The sequence below is a fragment of the Silene latifolia genome, unplaced genomic scaffold (genome assembly GCF_048544455.1).
Source record: "Silene latifolia isolate original U9 population unplaced genomic scaffold, ASM4854445v1 scaffold_79, whole genome shotgun sequence".
In the NCBI taxonomy this organism is placed as follows: domain Eukaryota; kingdom Viridiplantae; phylum Streptophyta; class Magnoliopsida; order Caryophyllales; family Caryophyllaceae; genus Silene; species Silene latifolia.
In genome coordinates, this window is record NW_027413701.1 from 1535151 (window position 1) to 1553844 (window position 18694).

General features: G+C 43.0%; 2 protein-coding genes across 2 annotated transcripts in view; both read right to left on the minus strand.

Annotated features, from left to right (window-relative positions):
• LOC141640417 (uncharacterized) overlaps positions 1–13707 on the minus strand; it is a 39546-nt gene extending 25839 nt beyond the window's left edge. The window contains exons 1-3 of the mRNA XM_074449221.1: positions 13390–13707; positions 11398–13092; positions 11204–11305 (exon numbers count right to left, since the gene is read on the minus strand). Of these exons, the coding sequence (XP_074305322.1) occupies positions 11204–11305; positions 11398–13092; positions 13390–13707 (2115 nt within the window). The remainder of the gene's footprint in view (positions 1–11203; positions 11306–11397; positions 13093–13389) is intronic.
• Positions 13708–13734: 27 nt separating this feature from the next.
• LOC141640418 (uncharacterized) lies at positions 13735–15063 on the minus strand. Its single transcript, XM_074449222.1, has 3 exons — positions 14827–15063; positions 14573–14762; positions 13735–14369 (listed from the first exon to the last, which is right to left on the minus strand). The coding sequence occupies exons 1-3, from the start codon at positions 15061–15063 to the stop codon at positions 13735–13737; spliced, it is 1062 nt and encodes a 353-aa protein (XP_074305323.1).
• Between the last annotated feature and the right edge of the window lie 3631 nt (positions 15064–18694).

The following is an 18694-nucleotide window of genomic DNA, read 5'->3' on the forward strand; positions in this document are numbered from 1 at the left end:
TTTGCCACCCTTTGGTGCTAGTCATAACTTGGCTCTTTATATCACTGTCATTTGCTTAAAGAAGAATGTGCCAATGACTTTGATAGATGATGGCTCTGCAGTCAATGTCATACCCTTGAAAACGGCATAGAAATAGGGCATTAAAGAGTCGGATTGGACCCCTACCAACCAAGGTGTTCGCGCATATGATGGTACACGACGAAAGGTAGTAGGACTTGTTAACCTAACCATAGCCACAGGGCCGATTGAACAAAAAGTCAACTTCCAAATAGTAGACATTGAAGCATCCTTTAACATACTTCTGGGAAGACCTTGGATTCACGCTTTCAAGGCGGTAACATCCACCCTCCACCAAAAAATCAATATCCCACTAAATGGTAAAGTGGTGACGATCACTTCGCCGCCCATCAAGGCAATTATCGAAATGAAGTCAAGTAATCAAGTCCTTGCGGATCCAGTACATGAACTTGGGGGCTTCCATATCATAAATGTCATAGAAAGTGAGTTGACACCCTTATACTTCAATCCCTACTCTAATTTAGTGGTCAACCACATGCTCAAATCCTAGGGATACTTCCCAGGAATGCCTTTGAATCATATCCGAAGGAACACCTTTGCACCCTACAAAGAAGGCAACTCACAAAGAATACCTCTTGGACTACGATACAAACCCACTAAAGAAGAAGTTCTCGAGATGCTCGCTCAAGTTCAAAACCGTAAGAATGTGGGAATCCAAATCCGACCCTACCTCCCTACCCTAAATGGATACTTCGTTAGGAAAGGAAGTCAAGATATCTTTCACGGATTTCTCGAACCTTGGCACTATCTCGAAAGGAAGCTAGCCGAAATCGAGATCTTTCACGATTGCTACTTCATTCCTCCAGAAACGGTTCCTACCGTCAAGACTCGTCAAGCACCTTGCTTAGACGAACAAGCTGTTAGTCTACTATTTGGAGAAGATCGATTCGTTAGAGCCGCGCAGGATGAGATCATTACCATGATACTTCAAGACGATCACTTCAACCCTACCGCATTAATCACAGAAACTAACACCAATCAGCAGAAAGGATGGAGACAGTCGATCAAGTGGACAAACAATCAAGGAGGACTCTTCAAGCTCACCACTGGAGAAGGAGAGATGTTTAAAGGAGAACTGGAAGACGATGAATTCGAGTCAGAGTCATAGTCGGAGTCAGAGTCGGAGTCTAGAGAAGTTCCTAGAGAGTCTCCTCCTGTCATCATTCTCACACCCCTTGTTTCTCCTAGCTTAGTATCAAGTAGTAACAGTAGTTCGGGAAATGTCCCAACGGCTATCCCTTTACCGCCACTGACTACAGATTAGTTGGCTTCTTTATTTCAACTTTTCTCAAACTTTAATATGAATAAATCAGGTTCTACTTACTCTTCGTGTTATCTTGAATGCAATTTTGTTTACGATGATAATGAGGATGACCCAGACCCAGACTCAGTCGAAATACCTCCCTACATAGCCAAAGAAATACTACAAGAGAGGGAAGGGGGACCAGTAATAGAAAACACTGAACCCATCAACGTAGGAACCAAACTAGAACCCCAAGAACTTAGGATAGGGACGACCTTGAGCCCTACCGAAAGGGCCAGTTTCATAGACCTCCTGCACGAGTTCAAAGACGTTTTTGCTTGGTTATACAAAGACATGCCAGGGATCGACAGGGACATCGCAGAGCATAGAATCCCAATTAAACAGGGTTTCAAACCCGTGAAACAGAAGCTTCGTCGAATAAGGACAGAATGGTCTCTCAAGATCAAAGAAGAAGTCGATAAACAGTTCAAAGTCGGGTTCATCAAAGTTTCCGAGTACTCAGGCTGGGTAGCTAACATAGTACTGTGGACATAGCCCACCTGCAAGCCCAACCGATCTGTGGACATAAGGCGGTCTTTTAAAAGCCACGCTTGGCGGCGTAAAAATGCTTTCAACCGGATCGTTTTAGATCGGTCGGTTTCGTCTGGGTAAGGGTCTCGAAACGATTAGAGATTTTCGGAGTCGCCACCAAGCATTTGTGGGATGCCTGGAACCCGTTCGAAATCCACTTTATACCTCGGTCAAATTGAAGCACAAAGCAGCGTTTGACATAGGTACTAAAGATAAGGAAATCGTCCCTCTTTAGCATCTTATCTCTAGAATGACTCTCGTACGCCCTGGATAAGGTTGTCCACTATCCAAAGTTTTTGAGTAAGAGGTGAAGGTACGTATTGGGAAGCCCTTTAATCAGACACCCAATCCCGCCCGCGTTAGCGGCCTCTACTGATCGATCTTGGTTGGTTGAATGCAAAAGTTGATAAAACGGTTTAAATGCATGAATGCGCATCCAATAATTTAAACCTAACATGTGAGAGCTTTCTAATTCGGTTGATTTAATCCAAGTATCAAGTATAAGATGTCGAGTTGGATTAATGATTGATTTGCATGCAAGACGGAAATTAAACATCCATTTACCGTATTAGGTTTAGGGTGCATAACATGATCCATTTGTCTTAGTAAGGCATTTTGCAAATATGGTGTTGGATAATCAAATAGTCATCTGATCCGTCCTATATCCGGGTTAACCGGAGTCGGGATCGTCCTAGACTAATGCTGGAAGGGAACAGGCCCTGTACCAGACGGCTATATGAGGCGCGAGCCAGCCGGCGGTGTAAGGGGCCTCCCTCTGGTTTTGAAAGTGAGAAATGGAGAGCCTGTTTAGGCGCGGGTTAGCCCACGGTTTATGTGTTGTGTTCTGACCTTTTAGAAAACGTTATAAAACTTATTAAAAATGGGTATTTGAACCCGGTTTGATTTGAAGGGGTCGTTTAGACCGCATTTGTTGATTTGAAGAACTAGACTCGAATAATCATCATTATTTGGATAATATTCGGTGTCGGGTTCGATTTGACAAACTTGACATGAATAGTTTTGAAAATAATTATGGACTAATTGTTTTAAGTCCATTTGAATGTTATTATTCGATACTCATCATCGTACCCGGGTTAAAATCCGGCATGGTATGTAGAATCAAGGACGGCTTTGTGTTGGTGACTAATATGTTTGTTTGAAAATGTAAAGAAATGAAATAAAAGGCTTTAAAATACCTTTTAAATGTCATGGTATGAGGAACCAAGGGTGAAAAATGCTTTATGGTTAAAACAAGTGAAATAAAGTAAAAAGGGTTCGAAAATATTTGAAATGGTTAAAACCGATTACAAATATGAAGATGGATTAAAAGGAAATGACGAGAACAAACACGGTTGATCTCTGGTCTGAACACCCCATTTAGGCGCGGGCAAGTTGGCGACCTAAGGGGCTTCTGCCTCAGACCAAAAATCAGTTTTGGCTCGTTTATTCCATGTTTTGGTTCATGTTATGCATGTTTTAGCATGTTATAGTCATGAAACAAATGAAAACATAATAAAAGAGGATTTTTACACCCTCATACTTACATGTTTGGTTATGGCGAGTGACCGACGTAAGTATAACAACTCGTTTGATCGGAAAAAACTCGGTTTAAAACCGTTTTGGTAAGTAAAAAGAGTGTTATAATGTTTAGTGATGGTGTAGTGGTCGAAGTGGTCGGTCAATTGATTTAATGCACGATAACGGTACAAAACAATGTGTAAGGCTCGTGTTTACGATCGGTAGGCCGTAAATACGCGTCGGGTTGTGACTTAAGAAGTCGAGTCGAGAATTTTAAGGGAGAAAAGAGGGGGCGGACACTCGCGTAACTCTCAAATAGGTGGCATTTGAGGGGTATTTATAGGGAAATGAGTGGTTGTGTGAGTTTTGAATGACGTAGCCACTTTGGCTGCTCAAAGAGGCGCGAGCCACGTCGCGGTTCTTCGAGTTGTGTTGTCACTTTCACAACAAACGCAATCATGATTTGTTCTATCCTAGGTTTTGTAGTCACATGTTTGGTACTTGACCAACATGAATCCGGGAAAACTTAAGGTAGAAGGTTTGAAATGTTTTGTTTTTGGTGGTTGACTCGGTTTGACTCGTTGTTGGAGTCGGGATTTGAATTTTTGAGTCGGTTTTTGGTCCGGTATCGGTTTTGACTCTTGTTAGTGTCATTGTGACCCCGTCGTCGTGCATTAAACACTCCAAGTATTTTTGAAATGTTTTGAGATGTTTTATTTTCGAAATCGTTTTAAGTTTTCCGACGTAAAGTTGTACACAAATTGTCGATCAAACGCCGCGATTCCAAAACATGTTGTAGTCCGATAATCATCGGGTGTTTGTTAGAGTCTCAGCAGGTACCAGGTATCTACAGAGCCCCCACTTTGACTGAGGCTTGGACAGGGCGAAAGTCAAAGTAGAGCCCCCAGGTCAATCGAAGATTACAACCTGGAGACCCAAGCGACGTCGAGGCGGCTCGAAAGGATTCGGGCCAAGGACCTGCCGTCGGGAAGGGCGACGTCAAGGCGACTCGAGGGTACGAGTCAAGGACCTGCCGTCGGGAACAGTTTAAAGTCTGTCGACTATCCGTGTGGGTCGTTTAAAGTCCGTCAGACTACGTACAAAGGCTCGCCAACCATAGAAAGGATTCATACCTGAGGCATCTTCGGATATGTCCTTGCACTTTTGCGGACAAAGGCTAGCCAGCTGGGGTAAGGAAATGTACCCGAGGCATCTTCGGGATCTGTCCTTGAGAGGTTGCGGACAAAGGCTCGCCAGCCACGGTAAGGAAATGTACCCGAGGCATCTTCGGGATCTGTCCTTGGAAGGTTGCGGACAAAGGCTCGCCAGCCAATGGTAAGGAAATGTACCCAAGGCATCTTAGGGATCTGTCCTTGGAAGGTTGCGGACAAAGGCTCTCCAGCCAATGGTAAGGAAATGTACCCGAAGCATCTTCGGGATCTGTCCTCGAAAGGGTTGTGGACAAAGGCTCGCCAGCTGATGGTAAGGAAATGTACCCGAGGCATCTTCGGGATCTGTCCTTGGAAGGTTGCGGACAAAGGCTCGCCAGCCAATGGTAAGGAAATGTACCCGAAGCATCTTCGGGATCTGTCCTTGGAAGGTTGCGGACAAAGGCTCGCCAGCTAATGGTAAGGAAATGTACCCGAGGCATCTTCGGGATCTGTCCTTGAAAGGTTGCGGACAAAGGCTCGCCAGCCATGGGGCGGTCGGTTAATGGACCATGGGAATAGCCGCGTCAAATGGGCTTGTTTGAACGTAGCGCGCTCGTGATGCCACCGTGAATTTGGATGAGAATAGCCGCGTCAAAAGGGCTTGTCTTGAAAGTAGCGAACTCATGATGCCGCCGTGGAAACAGTGAATTTGGATTTTTATTATCACTGTTTTTGGAATGAGCGGGTTCCGCGAGAAAGCCCCCTGCTGGTAGTGAATTCGGAATTTTCACTATTTAACTGAAGTGACGGTTTATGTGCCGCCGTTGACATTTGATGGAAATAGTGAATTTGGAATCTTCACTATTAGTTGAAGTGACGGTTTATGTGCCGCCGTTGACATTTGATGGAAATAGTGAATTTGAAATCTTCACTATTGATTGAAGTGACAGTTTATGTGCCGCCGTTGACATGCGTGGTGAGAATAGTGGAATTCAATTTCCAACTATTATTTTGAGCATGACGGTTTTAATTGCCGTCGCTTAAAATTTAAAGAAATAGCGGTTTTTGAATCTTCGCTATTATTTCTGAAATTGAAGGAAAATAGTGAATTTGATTTCACTATTATTTTTGAAATTGGCGGTTTTGATCGCCGTTTGCTTGAAATTTTTGAAAATAGCGAATTTAAATTTTCACTATTTGCTTTGTCTTTGTCTTTCAGGAAATGACGATTTTCAATATCGTCAATGAAAATCCGAATTTTGTTATGTGGAAATTGGGCGAAAGCCCAAAATTCGCTGAAAAAGCAAGTGGACACCTGATTGAGGCGCGATCCATCTTGCGAATCAAAGGGGCTTCCCTTTTTTTCTGTAAAAGACGCGAGTTCAGGCTGCATACCATTCATCATCTCGTCTTCTTCATTCGACCCAGAAACCCGCAAAAATCGCCATTGAAGGACCTTCGCTAGCTTCCACTCGTGCCATAATCAACAATGTCATCTCAAGGTATGTATTTCCTCTTGAATCCATTTAAATTTGTTGATCTTTAGCTTGATTGAATTAGGGCGAATTTACCCTAAAAAATCGAATTGGGCGTTTTTGATTGAGCCCATTTCGAGTGAAATTGATGCTTGCATTAGGTTAGAAACCTGTTTAGGAGTATAGGGGCGCTTTTAGTTTGCATTTTGGTCCCCGTTCCCGCTCCCTATGCTCGAAAACCGCAAGTAAGGTGAGACACCGTCTCATTTCACAATGCTAAGTTTATTTGCTTGGGTAGTGGGTCCCACTAGGTTGCATTGTAGTTGGGAAAACCCGTATTTGCCATTTATGGACCTTCGTTAGATATTGTGGGCAAAATTGGATTTTTGCCTTTTGTGATGGTCTTATGTCTGACAAAATAAGCGTCTGTTTGGGCTTGAATTGAGTCAGTTTGCCTTGAAATGGACCTTATCGGTAATTTAAGTCACCTTGAGGCGTGATAAAATCACGTTTGCCTTTTTGCGGTCGTTTTTGAATTTTTGACCTGTTTGGGCTCAAATTAGCGTATGAATTGCCTTTTTGAGCCGTAGAAAAATACCTCATTGTGTCGGGAATGTATTTTGGTTTGTTGGCGGACCTTGTATGGGTCTTGAAATGCCGTTTTTCGTGGTTTTGACTCGTCTTTTGCTTGAAAAGATGGGCGAGTCGTTTTTGTTTGTTTGTTGTGAATGGTTTTGTTTGGTTGGATTTTGGGCGGGATTGCCCTTGTTTTGCATTGCAGGTTGTTGTTGTTTTTGTTTGGATTTATCCATTTCATGCCATCGTAATGCCGTAATTTCGGCTGACGTTTTTTGTTTGTTGTGTTTTTTTATTGCAGGGTATCGTTTGGGACCTATGGGGTCTGTTGTGAAGGCACTGGAGGAGGAAGACGATCCTGGAGGGGAAGAGACGACCGAAGAGGCTGCCGGATTTGAGGCGGTGGTGGAGGATGCTTCCGTAGAGGAGGAGAGGCGGCTGACGTGGCCGGTTTGTCCTTTTCGTTGTGGCTCATAGACAGGATGGCTGATGATTGAGGGTTAGCACCGGAGTGGTGCATCGCATCATGGTTCTTGGCCTTCTCATCATCCGAAGTCTGCAAGACACTGTCTTCTTTTTTTGTTGTGGAGCAGGAACGGGGTATTACCATAATGGTAATCACCTCTGCTTCCGTTGTTGCTCCTTTGTTTCTTGTGTTGCTCTCTTTCTTTTCCGTTTGAGAGGATAAAGAGTGCTTAGTTCGGTAGGTGGCAGATAGCCCCCAGTTCGTTGTCTTAGGCCAGTGTCTGTATGATAGACGGTTGTTTTAGGCCAGTGTCTGTATGATAGACGGTTGTTTTAGGCCAGTATCTGTATGATAGACGGTTGTTTTAGGCCAGTGTCTGTATGATAGATGTCTTTACTGAACCCTGTTTGTACGGTCAGTTGTTCGTATCGAACGCGTGTCGATGTATTTTGCGTGAAGCGGTTTGTATATATGTGTTTTTGGATTGTGGTTCATTTTTGTGAATTTTGGCTTTTTGTGTTTCGGAGGAGCGCTGTCGGCTGTTGATTCTCCTTTTGCTTTGCACTAGTTCCTGCATCGTTAGTGTAGAAAACAAGCAATAGATAGCACATACGCATAAATGTAAACACGTAAAAGCATTTGATTGAAAACAAAATTAACCAAGATGACTTGAAGTTAAAATTGAAATTTTGAAAAGAATTTTGAAAATTCCGTGACAAATCGTCACGTTCGGAATTCAAATGGAATTGATTTGAAAATTTTGAGCAATTAACTCGTGTCGTGAATTAAATTGCGTCGAAATCATTGAAATTGACTCGAAAAATTCAAACTCAAACCGTCAGGAAAAAAATTTTAGAAAAGGATTTTTACGAGTATATTTGATTTTTGATTTTTGAGGTCAAGACTCGAATTTGTGAGTGCTTGAATTTTGGAGAAAAATTGACGTCGTGTTATCAATTCTCGATTTTGATTTTTGCCGGAAAATTGCGAAAAGGCGAAAAATTTTCGGAATTTCGACTTACATGGAAACGATCCATCGCGGATCGGGGCGACTAGCCCTTCCCCCCTTAAAAAAAGAAAGAAAAAGCCGTATATTTAAAGCTGCGTCATGAAAACCGTGTCGGATTTCGTAAAACGCGAAAACAAGGAAATGTGAGTGAGGAAACACAAAATATCCTGAATCATCCCGAAAAGGCGTGAGCTTCCTGGCGGGAGGTTTGAGGTGTCAGGAGAAAACACAAGTTGAAAGAGACAAGTCAACAGGGGGAATCCTGGAGAAGCCTTTAAAGAGGCGCGAGCGGCCTGGCGATGGAAGCCGGCTCTCCCCTTTTTTTCTGAAAATGCGCTGATCATTTTGTATAAATAGGGATGTTTGCGCTTCATTGTTTCATCATCCGAAACACAAAATCATCTCTACAAAACCCCTTCTTCTTCTTCCACAAAAATATTTCATGGATGTTTTTGAGAACGCATTGCGACAATGGTGCCGGGATTTGTCGCCTCCCGAAAAGTATCAACTCGTTTACATGGGAGTTGGTCAATTGTTGGTGCTTCGTCAAGTAAAGGTGCAACCTTCATTTCTTGAAGCATGTTCTCGGTTTTGGGATTCGAAACATCATGTTTTCGTTTTCCCGAAAGGTGAGCTTTGTCCCCTTGCCGAAGAAGTTGGAGCCATTGGTGGGTGGCCGGGTTGTGTTCCGGTGCTTCCTCCGACTCGGTTGTGTTACAAGGAGAAATTCCGTTCCATGTTGGGCTTATCAACAAGCCAAATCAACTTTCTTCTTGCTCCACATGGTGCGGATATGTTGGCTCTTATCAACATCTTTTCAACTCGATTAGATGTTAATGTCTCGGAGGTGGCTAGGAGAAGGGCTCTTGCATTTTGCCTTGTCCATGTGTACCTCTTTGTTGATGTCTTGAAGAAGGAGGGGCCAAGATGCTATGGTAGCATGACCCTTATCCATGTGATTGAGCAAATGGAGCATGGTAGAGATCCATCATGGTTGATGCTTGGAGAGATTATCCAAGCTTTGGACAAGGAAGGCTCTTGTGGAGAAGCTCCCTCTTTCGGATCCCCAAGGATCCTCTAAGTGTGGCTATTGGAGAGGCTAAGGTATGTAGAGCCTCCGGTTGATTCTTCTTCTTATTCCTTCCGTCACCTTACCATGAGGAAGAAGTTGTACCCAGATAGTTTCGCTTCCACCGAGGCCTATTGGGCCGCAAGATTGGCGGAGGAGGGTGGTCCTCATATCCGTTGGGTGGTGCCGTGGTGGCACTTGAGGTCCTTCATGGGGTTGCCCGCTTCGGGTGCTAGTCCTCGTTCTTTGATGATGGTGGGTTTGAAGGTTGTTTCCTTCATTTATCCCGAAAGGCTCATGAGGCAAATGGGGCATCAACAAAAGGTGCCCGCTCAAGATACTCTTGTCCAAGAGAATATTTTCCGGAACTCCGAGCTTGTGGATTTATCTGAAAGGTGGTGGGCCACTCGGCCGCTTTGAGAGGTGCCAAACCCCGCTGCCACGGCATGGGTGACTCCCGCTTATGTCAAGTGGTCACGTGCTCCATCCTTGGAAGAGAGGTCCAAATTCCGTAAGGACGAGGTTGTCGACTTGAAGTACCGAGAGGTTGGCAAGGCCAACCGTGCCTTCTTTGAGGAGTATGTTGATGGAGCTACCCCCGATGTGATGAGACCACCGAAGAGGAGGAGTTCTGGCCCCAAGAATATGGTGGGTCGTGCATTGGCTCATCTTGGGTCGAATATGGGGTCTTGTGCTAGGCCGGAGGCTGACGCCGTCTTAGATCCGTTGAGGATCCGTTCCGAGGAGGAAATCCATGCTAGGCGGGCCAACAAGAAGAACAAGGGGAAGATATACCCCGAGGGAAAAGGCAAGGGTAGAATGGAAGAGTGATGACCTCCATTACCCGCTTTATTATTATGTTGTATTATTGTTGTGAGTTTTTATTATGTTGTACTAGCTAGTTATTGTGTGTTTTGTGCTAGTTTTATTATGTGAGGTGTTTTAGTTGACACCTTAGCTTTGACAAGTTGTAGACTCGTCGAGCTCTATTTGTTGAAATTGTAATCCCTCCCATTATTAATTAAATAAGAGGATTGCTCGTGTCGAATATTGTGAACGCTTGTTTCTTCCATCCATTTGGTGAAGGCAATTCAATTTGAATCGTCCTAAACAATTGCACTTGGGAAAGTGGAGTTTTGTGGGAAGGGAGAAAGGCTCATTTTTTTGTATTTTGTGGGAAAGGGAATGGTTTTCCCTTTCTCTTTTTTTTGATAGGGATTTTTTGTATGTGGGGATGGTTGTATCCTTCTTTTATAAGAAAGGACTGCCTACGTATTCACCTGGGGAGGTGAAATCAAACCATGATCGTAGTTCGAAACGTTTTGTAAATTTGAATTGGGTTTTGTGGTTGTATCCCTCAGGCATAAGTGGGACTGCCTACGTATCCACCTGAAGTGGTGAAATCAAACCATGCTCGTAGTTCAGGGGGTTGTTTTGTTTTAGTGCAAATAGACGTTGCCTTTGTCAGATCAAAGGACATTCGAAACGGGCAAGGTGCCACAGCTTAGACTCGATAAAACATGCAATTTCAAATCAGAATATGTTGAGGAACTTGACTTGAAAAGGGTTGAGGTCGTTGCTAGTTGTAAAACTAGGCTAGGTCGTTGGTTGTCACGGTTCAAGGCTAGTATTTCTTGAGTTGGTCTAGGTTGGTCGGGTTTGTAAAGTCCTCCCCATCTAGGTCACTCAGTCTCACTGCGCTCCCCGAAAGTATTTTCTTGACCAGGTATGGCCCGGCCCAGTTAGGTTTGAATTTTCCCCTCGGATCGACGGGTAGCGGTGCTCGAACTGACTTGAGGACCAAGTCGCCCTCTTGGATGTTTCTGGGTTTGACCTTCTTGTTTTTTTTTTTGGGAAAGGTTTAAGTATATTAATATCAACAAAAGAATACATCATCCGTGTAGAGATTTACAAGATCACAAAAACCGCAAAAAATAAACTAATGAGCTACATCAAGAACAGCAACTTAGATCAACTTAAGAACGCAAAAAAGTGAGCCAACTGGTATCTTCCTCTTTGATAGGTACTTTGTTTCGAGCCCAGAATCTAGTAGTAACTGCTTGAATGGTCTGCTGGACAATAACTTTAGGATGAGTGACAATAAGCATAACTCGTGCTTTGTTCCTAGCCTGCCAAATCAGATACACAAGCATCACATGGCACGCACAATAATCCTTCTTCTCAGAATACTAATTCGTCTCCCTCGTTTGTTCCACTCCACCAGCTCTCTAGGATTCAGGCTGACAGTAAGCTTCTGCTGCAGAAGATCAGTACATTTCCTGCTAAAGTCACACTCATAATATAGGTGCCCATGGGATTCATCAGCTCCCTGGCACAAGTAACACTCCATAGATGTAGGACCACCCATCCTAGCTAACCTATCTCGAGTAAGCAGCCTTCTTAGCATGACTGCACAGAAAATAAAAGACGACTTGGGAACATTCAGAGCATTCCAACAAATTTTCCACCAACTAACAGAGTCCCCAGGGTTCCTAATCCAATCATAACCTGCTTTAATGGTGTAAGCAGCGCTATTCCCTAGCCACTGATCCTCAATATAAGCAGGCCTAAACATCATCATTATATGGGCAATTTTTTTCCAAGACCAACTACAATCAGAAGGAGGAGAGTAGTTGGTCCAGTGTCTACCCCTGAGATATACATGATTGATCCAACGCACCCAGAGATGATCCTTCTTATTAGCAACCCACCAGACATACTTACCCAATAAAGCTTTGTTCCACATTTTGGAATTCTTAATGCCCAGCCCACCTTCAGCCTTTGGCTTGCAACACTGATCCCAAGCTACAACAGGGGCACGAAGGTAGGAGTCTTTCCCACTCCAAAGGAAGTTTCTGCATATTCGATCAATATTATTCATGATGCCAGAGGGGATGAGAAAGATGGTAGCCCAGTAAGAGTGTAAAGTATGCAGAACAGAAGTGACCAGAGTTAGTCTACCAGCATAGGTAAGATGTTTAGTCCCCCAAGCTCTGATCTTTGCAGTAATCTTGTCTATCAGTTTTCTTACTTCATTCTTAGATAGTTTCTTGGAGGATATAGGGACCCTTAAATATTTGAAGGGAAGATCTCCCTTCTTGAACCCAGAAATCTGAAGAACCTCATTCACTGTATTAGCTCTCACCCCATTGAAGTAAATCTCAGTCTTGTCTTTGTTGAGGCAAAGCCTAGAAGCAGAGGAGAAAGTGGCAAAGGCTCTAAGGATCCACATGATAGACACTGCATTGCCCTTGGAAAACATGAGCAGGTCGTCTGCAAACAACAAATGATTAAGCTTCAAGTGTCCACAAAGGGGATGGAATCTAAACCCATCTTGTTGCCCCACAACAGCAAGAATTCTAGACAAGTAATCCATACAGAGAGTGAACAAAATAGGGGACAAAGGATCCCCTTGCCTAAGTCCTCTCTTGCCTTTGAAAAACCCAAAAGACCTTCCATTTAAGGATAGAGAAAAAGAAAGGGTAGAAACACATTTCATTATCCAATTAGTAAATTTCACAGGAAAATTTAAAGCTCCCAATATCTGCTCCAAGAACTCCCATTCCACACTGTCATATGCTTTCTTAAGGTCAATTTTTACAAGGCATCTAGGTGATGCAGCTTGCCTGTTGTAGAGTCTTACAATATCTTGGCAAATGAGGACATTCTCTACGATGTTTCTCCATTTGATAAACCCACCTTGGTTAATGCTAACAATCTCAGGAAGAATATCTCCCAGCCTGTTGCAGAGAAGCTTTGCAATGCACTTGTACAAGGTGTTGCAACAGGCAATAGGACGAAATTCTAGGACACTTTTAGGATTACTCCCTTTGGGAATGAGAGTAATATTAGTTGTGTTGAGTTGCTTCAATAGCTGCCCAGAATGAAAGAAATCCTTCACTTCATTACATACCTCCTGTCCCACAATGTCCCAAGAATCTTTTTAAAACTGACTAGTGTATCCATCTGGTCCAGGACTTTTATCAGCTGGAATGGAGAACATACACTGTCTAATTTCACTGTCAGAAATTGGTCTAAGGAGCAGCTGGACATGGTGGTCATTAATAAGCTTACCCGTTCTTACAGTAGGTTTATGCACAGGTGTTGTATGTTTACTTAATCCCAGTAGCTCAGTATAATAAGATAGGAAGGCATTCTCAATACCTTGGGGGTCTTGATGAGTGACTCCCTCCATATCAACAATTTAAGTTACCTTATTATAAATGTGTCTAGCTTTGATTCTGCTGTGGTAGAAACTAGTATTCTCATCTCCTTCCAGTAACCACTCCACCTTGGCTTTTTGATGTAAGTATTTAGTTCTAGCCTGATTTAATATTTTAAAATCCTCAGCAGCTGCATGTTCTTCAGCTAGAAGTTGCTGATCTTGGGGATTAAGATGCATTACAGTTTGCAGCCTATCCAATAAGACTCTAGCAACCTCAGCACTCTTCTCAATGTCAGAGAATTTGTTCTTGTTTAACTCCTTTAGAGGTTTCTTCAGATTCCTAAGCTTAGTGACAACTTGATACATCCTGACCCCAGAGATATGCTTATTCCATTAAGTAGCCACCACTTCTTTGAACTGAGGGTCTAAGCTCCACATATTGAAATATTTAAAAGAAGTCTTTCTAGTAGTTGCCTCATTCCTTCTATAGCAAATACAGGGACAATGATCAAAAGTTCCTTCATTCATGAAATAAGCTGAGCTATCAGGGAACATCTGAAGCCACTCAATGTTAATTAAGCACCTATCAATACTTGAAAATACACGAGTAGAGGGGACTTGTTTATTGTTCCAAGTGAAAAATGAGCCATGAGCTACAATGTCAATCACCTCACAATACTCAACACATTGCCTGAAGTCTTTAATTTCATTCCAAATCACCTCTCTACCCAACCTTTCATTGTAATCTAGAACTGAGTTGAAATCCCCACAAATACACCAAGGTTTGACACACTGATCCTTGATCTGGTTAAGCTGCTCCCAGAGAGTGAGCCTCTCACTATCAGAGTTAGACCCATACACTACAGTATACCAGAAAACATCACCTGAATTAATGTCAGACACTTCAACAGTGATATGCTGGTCACTGTCAGCAATGAGTTGAACATTAAAAACATGAGGAAACCAAATAATCCAGACTCTACCACCAGGATGATGCACATTATTGTTGATACCTTTCCACTGACTTCCTTAATTATTGAGCACAAGCACAAAATCTTGCTCCTTTATTTTAGTCTCCACTAATCCAAATAAACCAATTTTATTTTGAAAAAGAAATTGCTTAATATCTAATTGTTTATTTGGGTTGTTCATAGCCCTAACATTCCAAAATCCCAATCTATCCATTATCACAAGTAATATTGGTACTACTCTCCCCTTCCTCTTGTACTACCCTTGTCTAAAACAGTACTAGCATTGTCCTTAGTAGGAGAAACAGCTGCTTTATATGAAGTGCCAGGCCTTAGATGAGATACAGGAGCGTGTTCTTGCCTCACTCTTTGAATAATAAGAATGGTTGGAACAGGTAGATGATCTGAATTATGAAAAGTTACCCCTCCAAATAAAGGAGTGGATGGTATCTCCTGGTTTGTTCAGGGTAGTATGCTGTGGCTGGGTCACAATAGGCTTAACCACTGGTCTCTATACCTGAATTATGCGAGGAGCAGCAGAGGGCTTCTTACATACATCCTTCATGTGGCCAATACCCTTACAGGAACCACAAACCGCAGGCTTCCATTCATATTCAACACATACACAAACATCATTGCCTTTTTCATCCTTAAAGTATATCTTACCAGGGAACTCTTGACCAACCTCCACTTCTACCATAAGCCTTGCGTACCCTAGTCTGGTTTTATCTAAAGTAGCACTATCAGCACGCATATATTTCCCCACATTTTACCTTCTTGTTGAATGTCCGTTGTATACGTCGTTGGTATAGCTGGACGTTGTGCAAGGCGTTGAGTTGCCGTTCGTCTAGAAGCGTGAGTTGTTCGTACCTTCGACGGGTCCATTTCGCTTCAGGGACTTGACTCTCCAGTAGGATGCGTAGAGATGGGACCTCTAACTCTACCGGTTGAACCGCCTCCATACCGTATGCTCGGTAGAAGGGTGTGGCACCTGGCGGTGTTCGAATGGAGGTTCGGTATCCCCAGAGTGCGAATGGGAGTTTGCTCGGCCAATCGCGGTAGTAGTCTTGCATTTTCTTGATAATGGTGACAAGAGTTTTGTTCGCTGCCTCCACCGCTCCGTTGGTCTGGTGACGGTAGGGGGATGATCGATGTCATTTGATTTCGTACTTGTCCAGCAAAGCTTGAGTTTCCGCCCGGAAGTGAGAGCCTTGATCGCTGATGATTTCATGGGGTACCCCATATCGGCAGAGGATGTTGTTTTGAATGAACTTGGCCACTTGTTTGGCGGTCAAGACTGCATATGACTGCGTTTCCACCCATTTGGTGAAGTAGTCGATGGCGACGAGGATGAAGCAATGCCCATTGGTGCCTATCGGGTTGACTTTCCCGATGATGTCAATGCCCCAGGTTGAGAAAGGCATGGGTGATGTCATGGTGTATAAAAGGGATGGTGGTATGTGCTGTATGTTGGCAAAGATTTGGCAATTGTGGCAATGCTTGACGTAGTTACGGCAATCGGCTTCCATGGTGGTCCAATAGTAACCTAGCCGTGTGATTTTCCGAGTAAGCATCATTGCACTCGTGTGAGGGCCACATTCTCCGTCGTGAACCTCTCCCATGAATTTTTTGGCTTTGTGATGGTCAATACAAAGGAGGAGAATTCCTTGGGGTGTTCTTTTGTATAGTTGATTCTGGTTTATCACGAATTATGATGCAAGTAAACGGATGGCTCTTTGTCCTCTTTTATCAGAGTTAGGAGGGAATTCGTTTTTGGTTTTGTAATTGAGGATGGCTTGGTACCAAGGTTCATCATGGCTTTCCTCGTCGTTGATAATGGCACAAATGTGGGCTGGCTCGCTCCTTCTCTCGACACATAGGGGCATTGATGTCATGTCGTCAGGTATGTTGACGAGCACGGCAAGTTTTGCCAGGGCATCAGCAAATTGATTTTCCTCTCGTGGCAGGTGGAAGTAGTCGACTTGGTCGAAGAATTCGGCCTCTTGATTGATCTTTGCTCGGTAGGAAGCTAAGCTGTCAGATCGGATTTTTCATGATCCGGACACCTGATTGATGATGAGTAAGGAATCGCCATGGACCCTCAATCTCTTGATGCCAAGTGTGATGGCTGCTTGTAGGCCGATGAGACATGCTTCATATTCAGCGGCATTGTTGGTGACGGCGAAGTCTAGCTTGACCGAGATCGGAACATGTTCTCCCTCTGGTGATATTAGAAGGATTCCTACCCCGAAGCCTCTCAGATTAGATGCACCATCGAAGTATAGGTCCCATGCGTCAGAGTCGGCACAAAGGATGTCCTCGTCAGGAAGTGACCATGTGTCGGTCGTAGGATCCTCGTTGACGGGATTTTCTGCTAGGAAATCGGCAACTGCTCTTCCCTTGATAACTTTGAGGGGTACAAACTTGAGGTCAAATTCGGACAGCATGAGTGTCCATCTAGACAGCCTTCCATTTAGCACGGGTTTTTCGAAGATGTATTTATGGTCGGACTCACTTGGAGGTTTAGTTTTCGGTACTTGTCGTTAGGAGCACCTAGACCAAAACACAATTTATAACTCCACAAACAACTCTACAATAAGTAAAGAGGCAAGTAAAGGTCGGATCCCAAGGGACGGGAATTGAGATGAGATTTTCAATTGCAACTAGTGGTGTCTAAGGGTGTCACAATTTGGGGTTTGAAGTAGAAGATCACTAAACTAAATAGCAATAAAAGTCAACAAGCAAGATGATTAAAAAGGGGTGTAAACAATTGAGAAAGGGCACTAGGGTGTCATGGGGTCATAGGGGATTCATGGGACTTGATCATACAAACATATTCTCAAATTATAAGCAAGCAATTATTGTTGTGATGGATCGAGTTGGTTTATATCTTACAATCCTAGGAAAGTTTAGGTCCCGGAGCCGAATCGATTAGATTGTACAACACCTACAAGTCGACTTAATCTTCCCTACTCAACTATATGCATGGTCTAATGAGACTCGAGTTGGTTTATGTCTTACAAGTCTCATTGAAAAGATAAGTGATGGGTAAAAAATGCAAGGATTCATAGGATCGCATTTCATCAAACATAACATGTGCATAAGTTGAGATCACAACAAGCAAGCAAATAAACTATGAAAACATATTAATTTAACCATGAATCATCCCCCATGTTTGTTTCCCCTAATTACCCATTAACCCTAGCTAAGAAAACTACTCACTCATTATCATGTTGAACATGCTAACAAGGTTGTCAATCATACCAACAAAGTAAAACATAATGAATAAATGAAGATAATTAACAATAATTAAAAAGGGATTAAGAGAATTATACCTACTAATGATTCCAATAATAAAGCAAAGAATAATAGAAGTACTTGATGATTGATTGGAAGGTTGTCAATCTCCGAATAATAACCCAAATAATCTTCAATTACCCAAAATGAAAGATGAACAAGAGAGAGATTAAGGAAATGAAACTTGTATTAAAACTTAATTAAATGTTGATTACAAGATTAAAGAGAGATTTGATTGATACTAACTACACTAAAGATTGCTAAGAAGAACATGATCATCTAATTAGCCTAATGGGGTATTTATAGTGGGGATTAGTTACATAAATTAGGGTTTACTAAGGGCTTAAATGACGATTAAGTCCTTGAGGAATCGCCGGTCTCAAGGGAGACTCCGGTTTCCTTTTTGTCGGTCTAGAAAAATATGCGCATCCTTCCTTAAAACTTGTAGAAGGCGAAATGGCTGATAGACAATCCGAGCGTCCAGGGCACGGGACGGGCGGATTGGGGGTGTTTTGGATGGGCGGATTGTTGGGGTGGACGGGCGGATTCTGCTGTTTCTGGACGGGCGTCCACTGGGGGAAGACGCTCGGATTGCCCCTCTTGGACGGGCGTCTTGTGGACAATCCGCTCAGATTGTCTTACAGCTACTTTCTTTCTTCTTTTCTTCCTTTCTCTTCATAAAATCCTTGAGTATTTCCTCGGGGATGCAAGGATCTTTTCTCATCATTGCCCATCTACTATAGTATGTACAAAGGCCTTCTAATCTTGTCTTATCTTTGATGCTTGGTCATTGAATTCAATCAATTTAGCTTCATTTTGCCATGAAAATGCAAGGTTTGCACTCCTTTCCTACCAAGGAAACAAAACCTCAAAGAATATGCAAAACAAAGGACTAAAGACAATAAATGACCCAAATATACACTAAAAAGCATGGGAACAAGGCTAATTCGGGGACTAAATATGCTTTAATTATGGTCACATCAAATATCCCCAAACCGAACCTTTGCTCGTCCCGAGTAAAGAGGTGACAAAGACTAAGGCCGTTATTTAAACTAACATAATAGCATAGCCGATATGAGACAATTAGC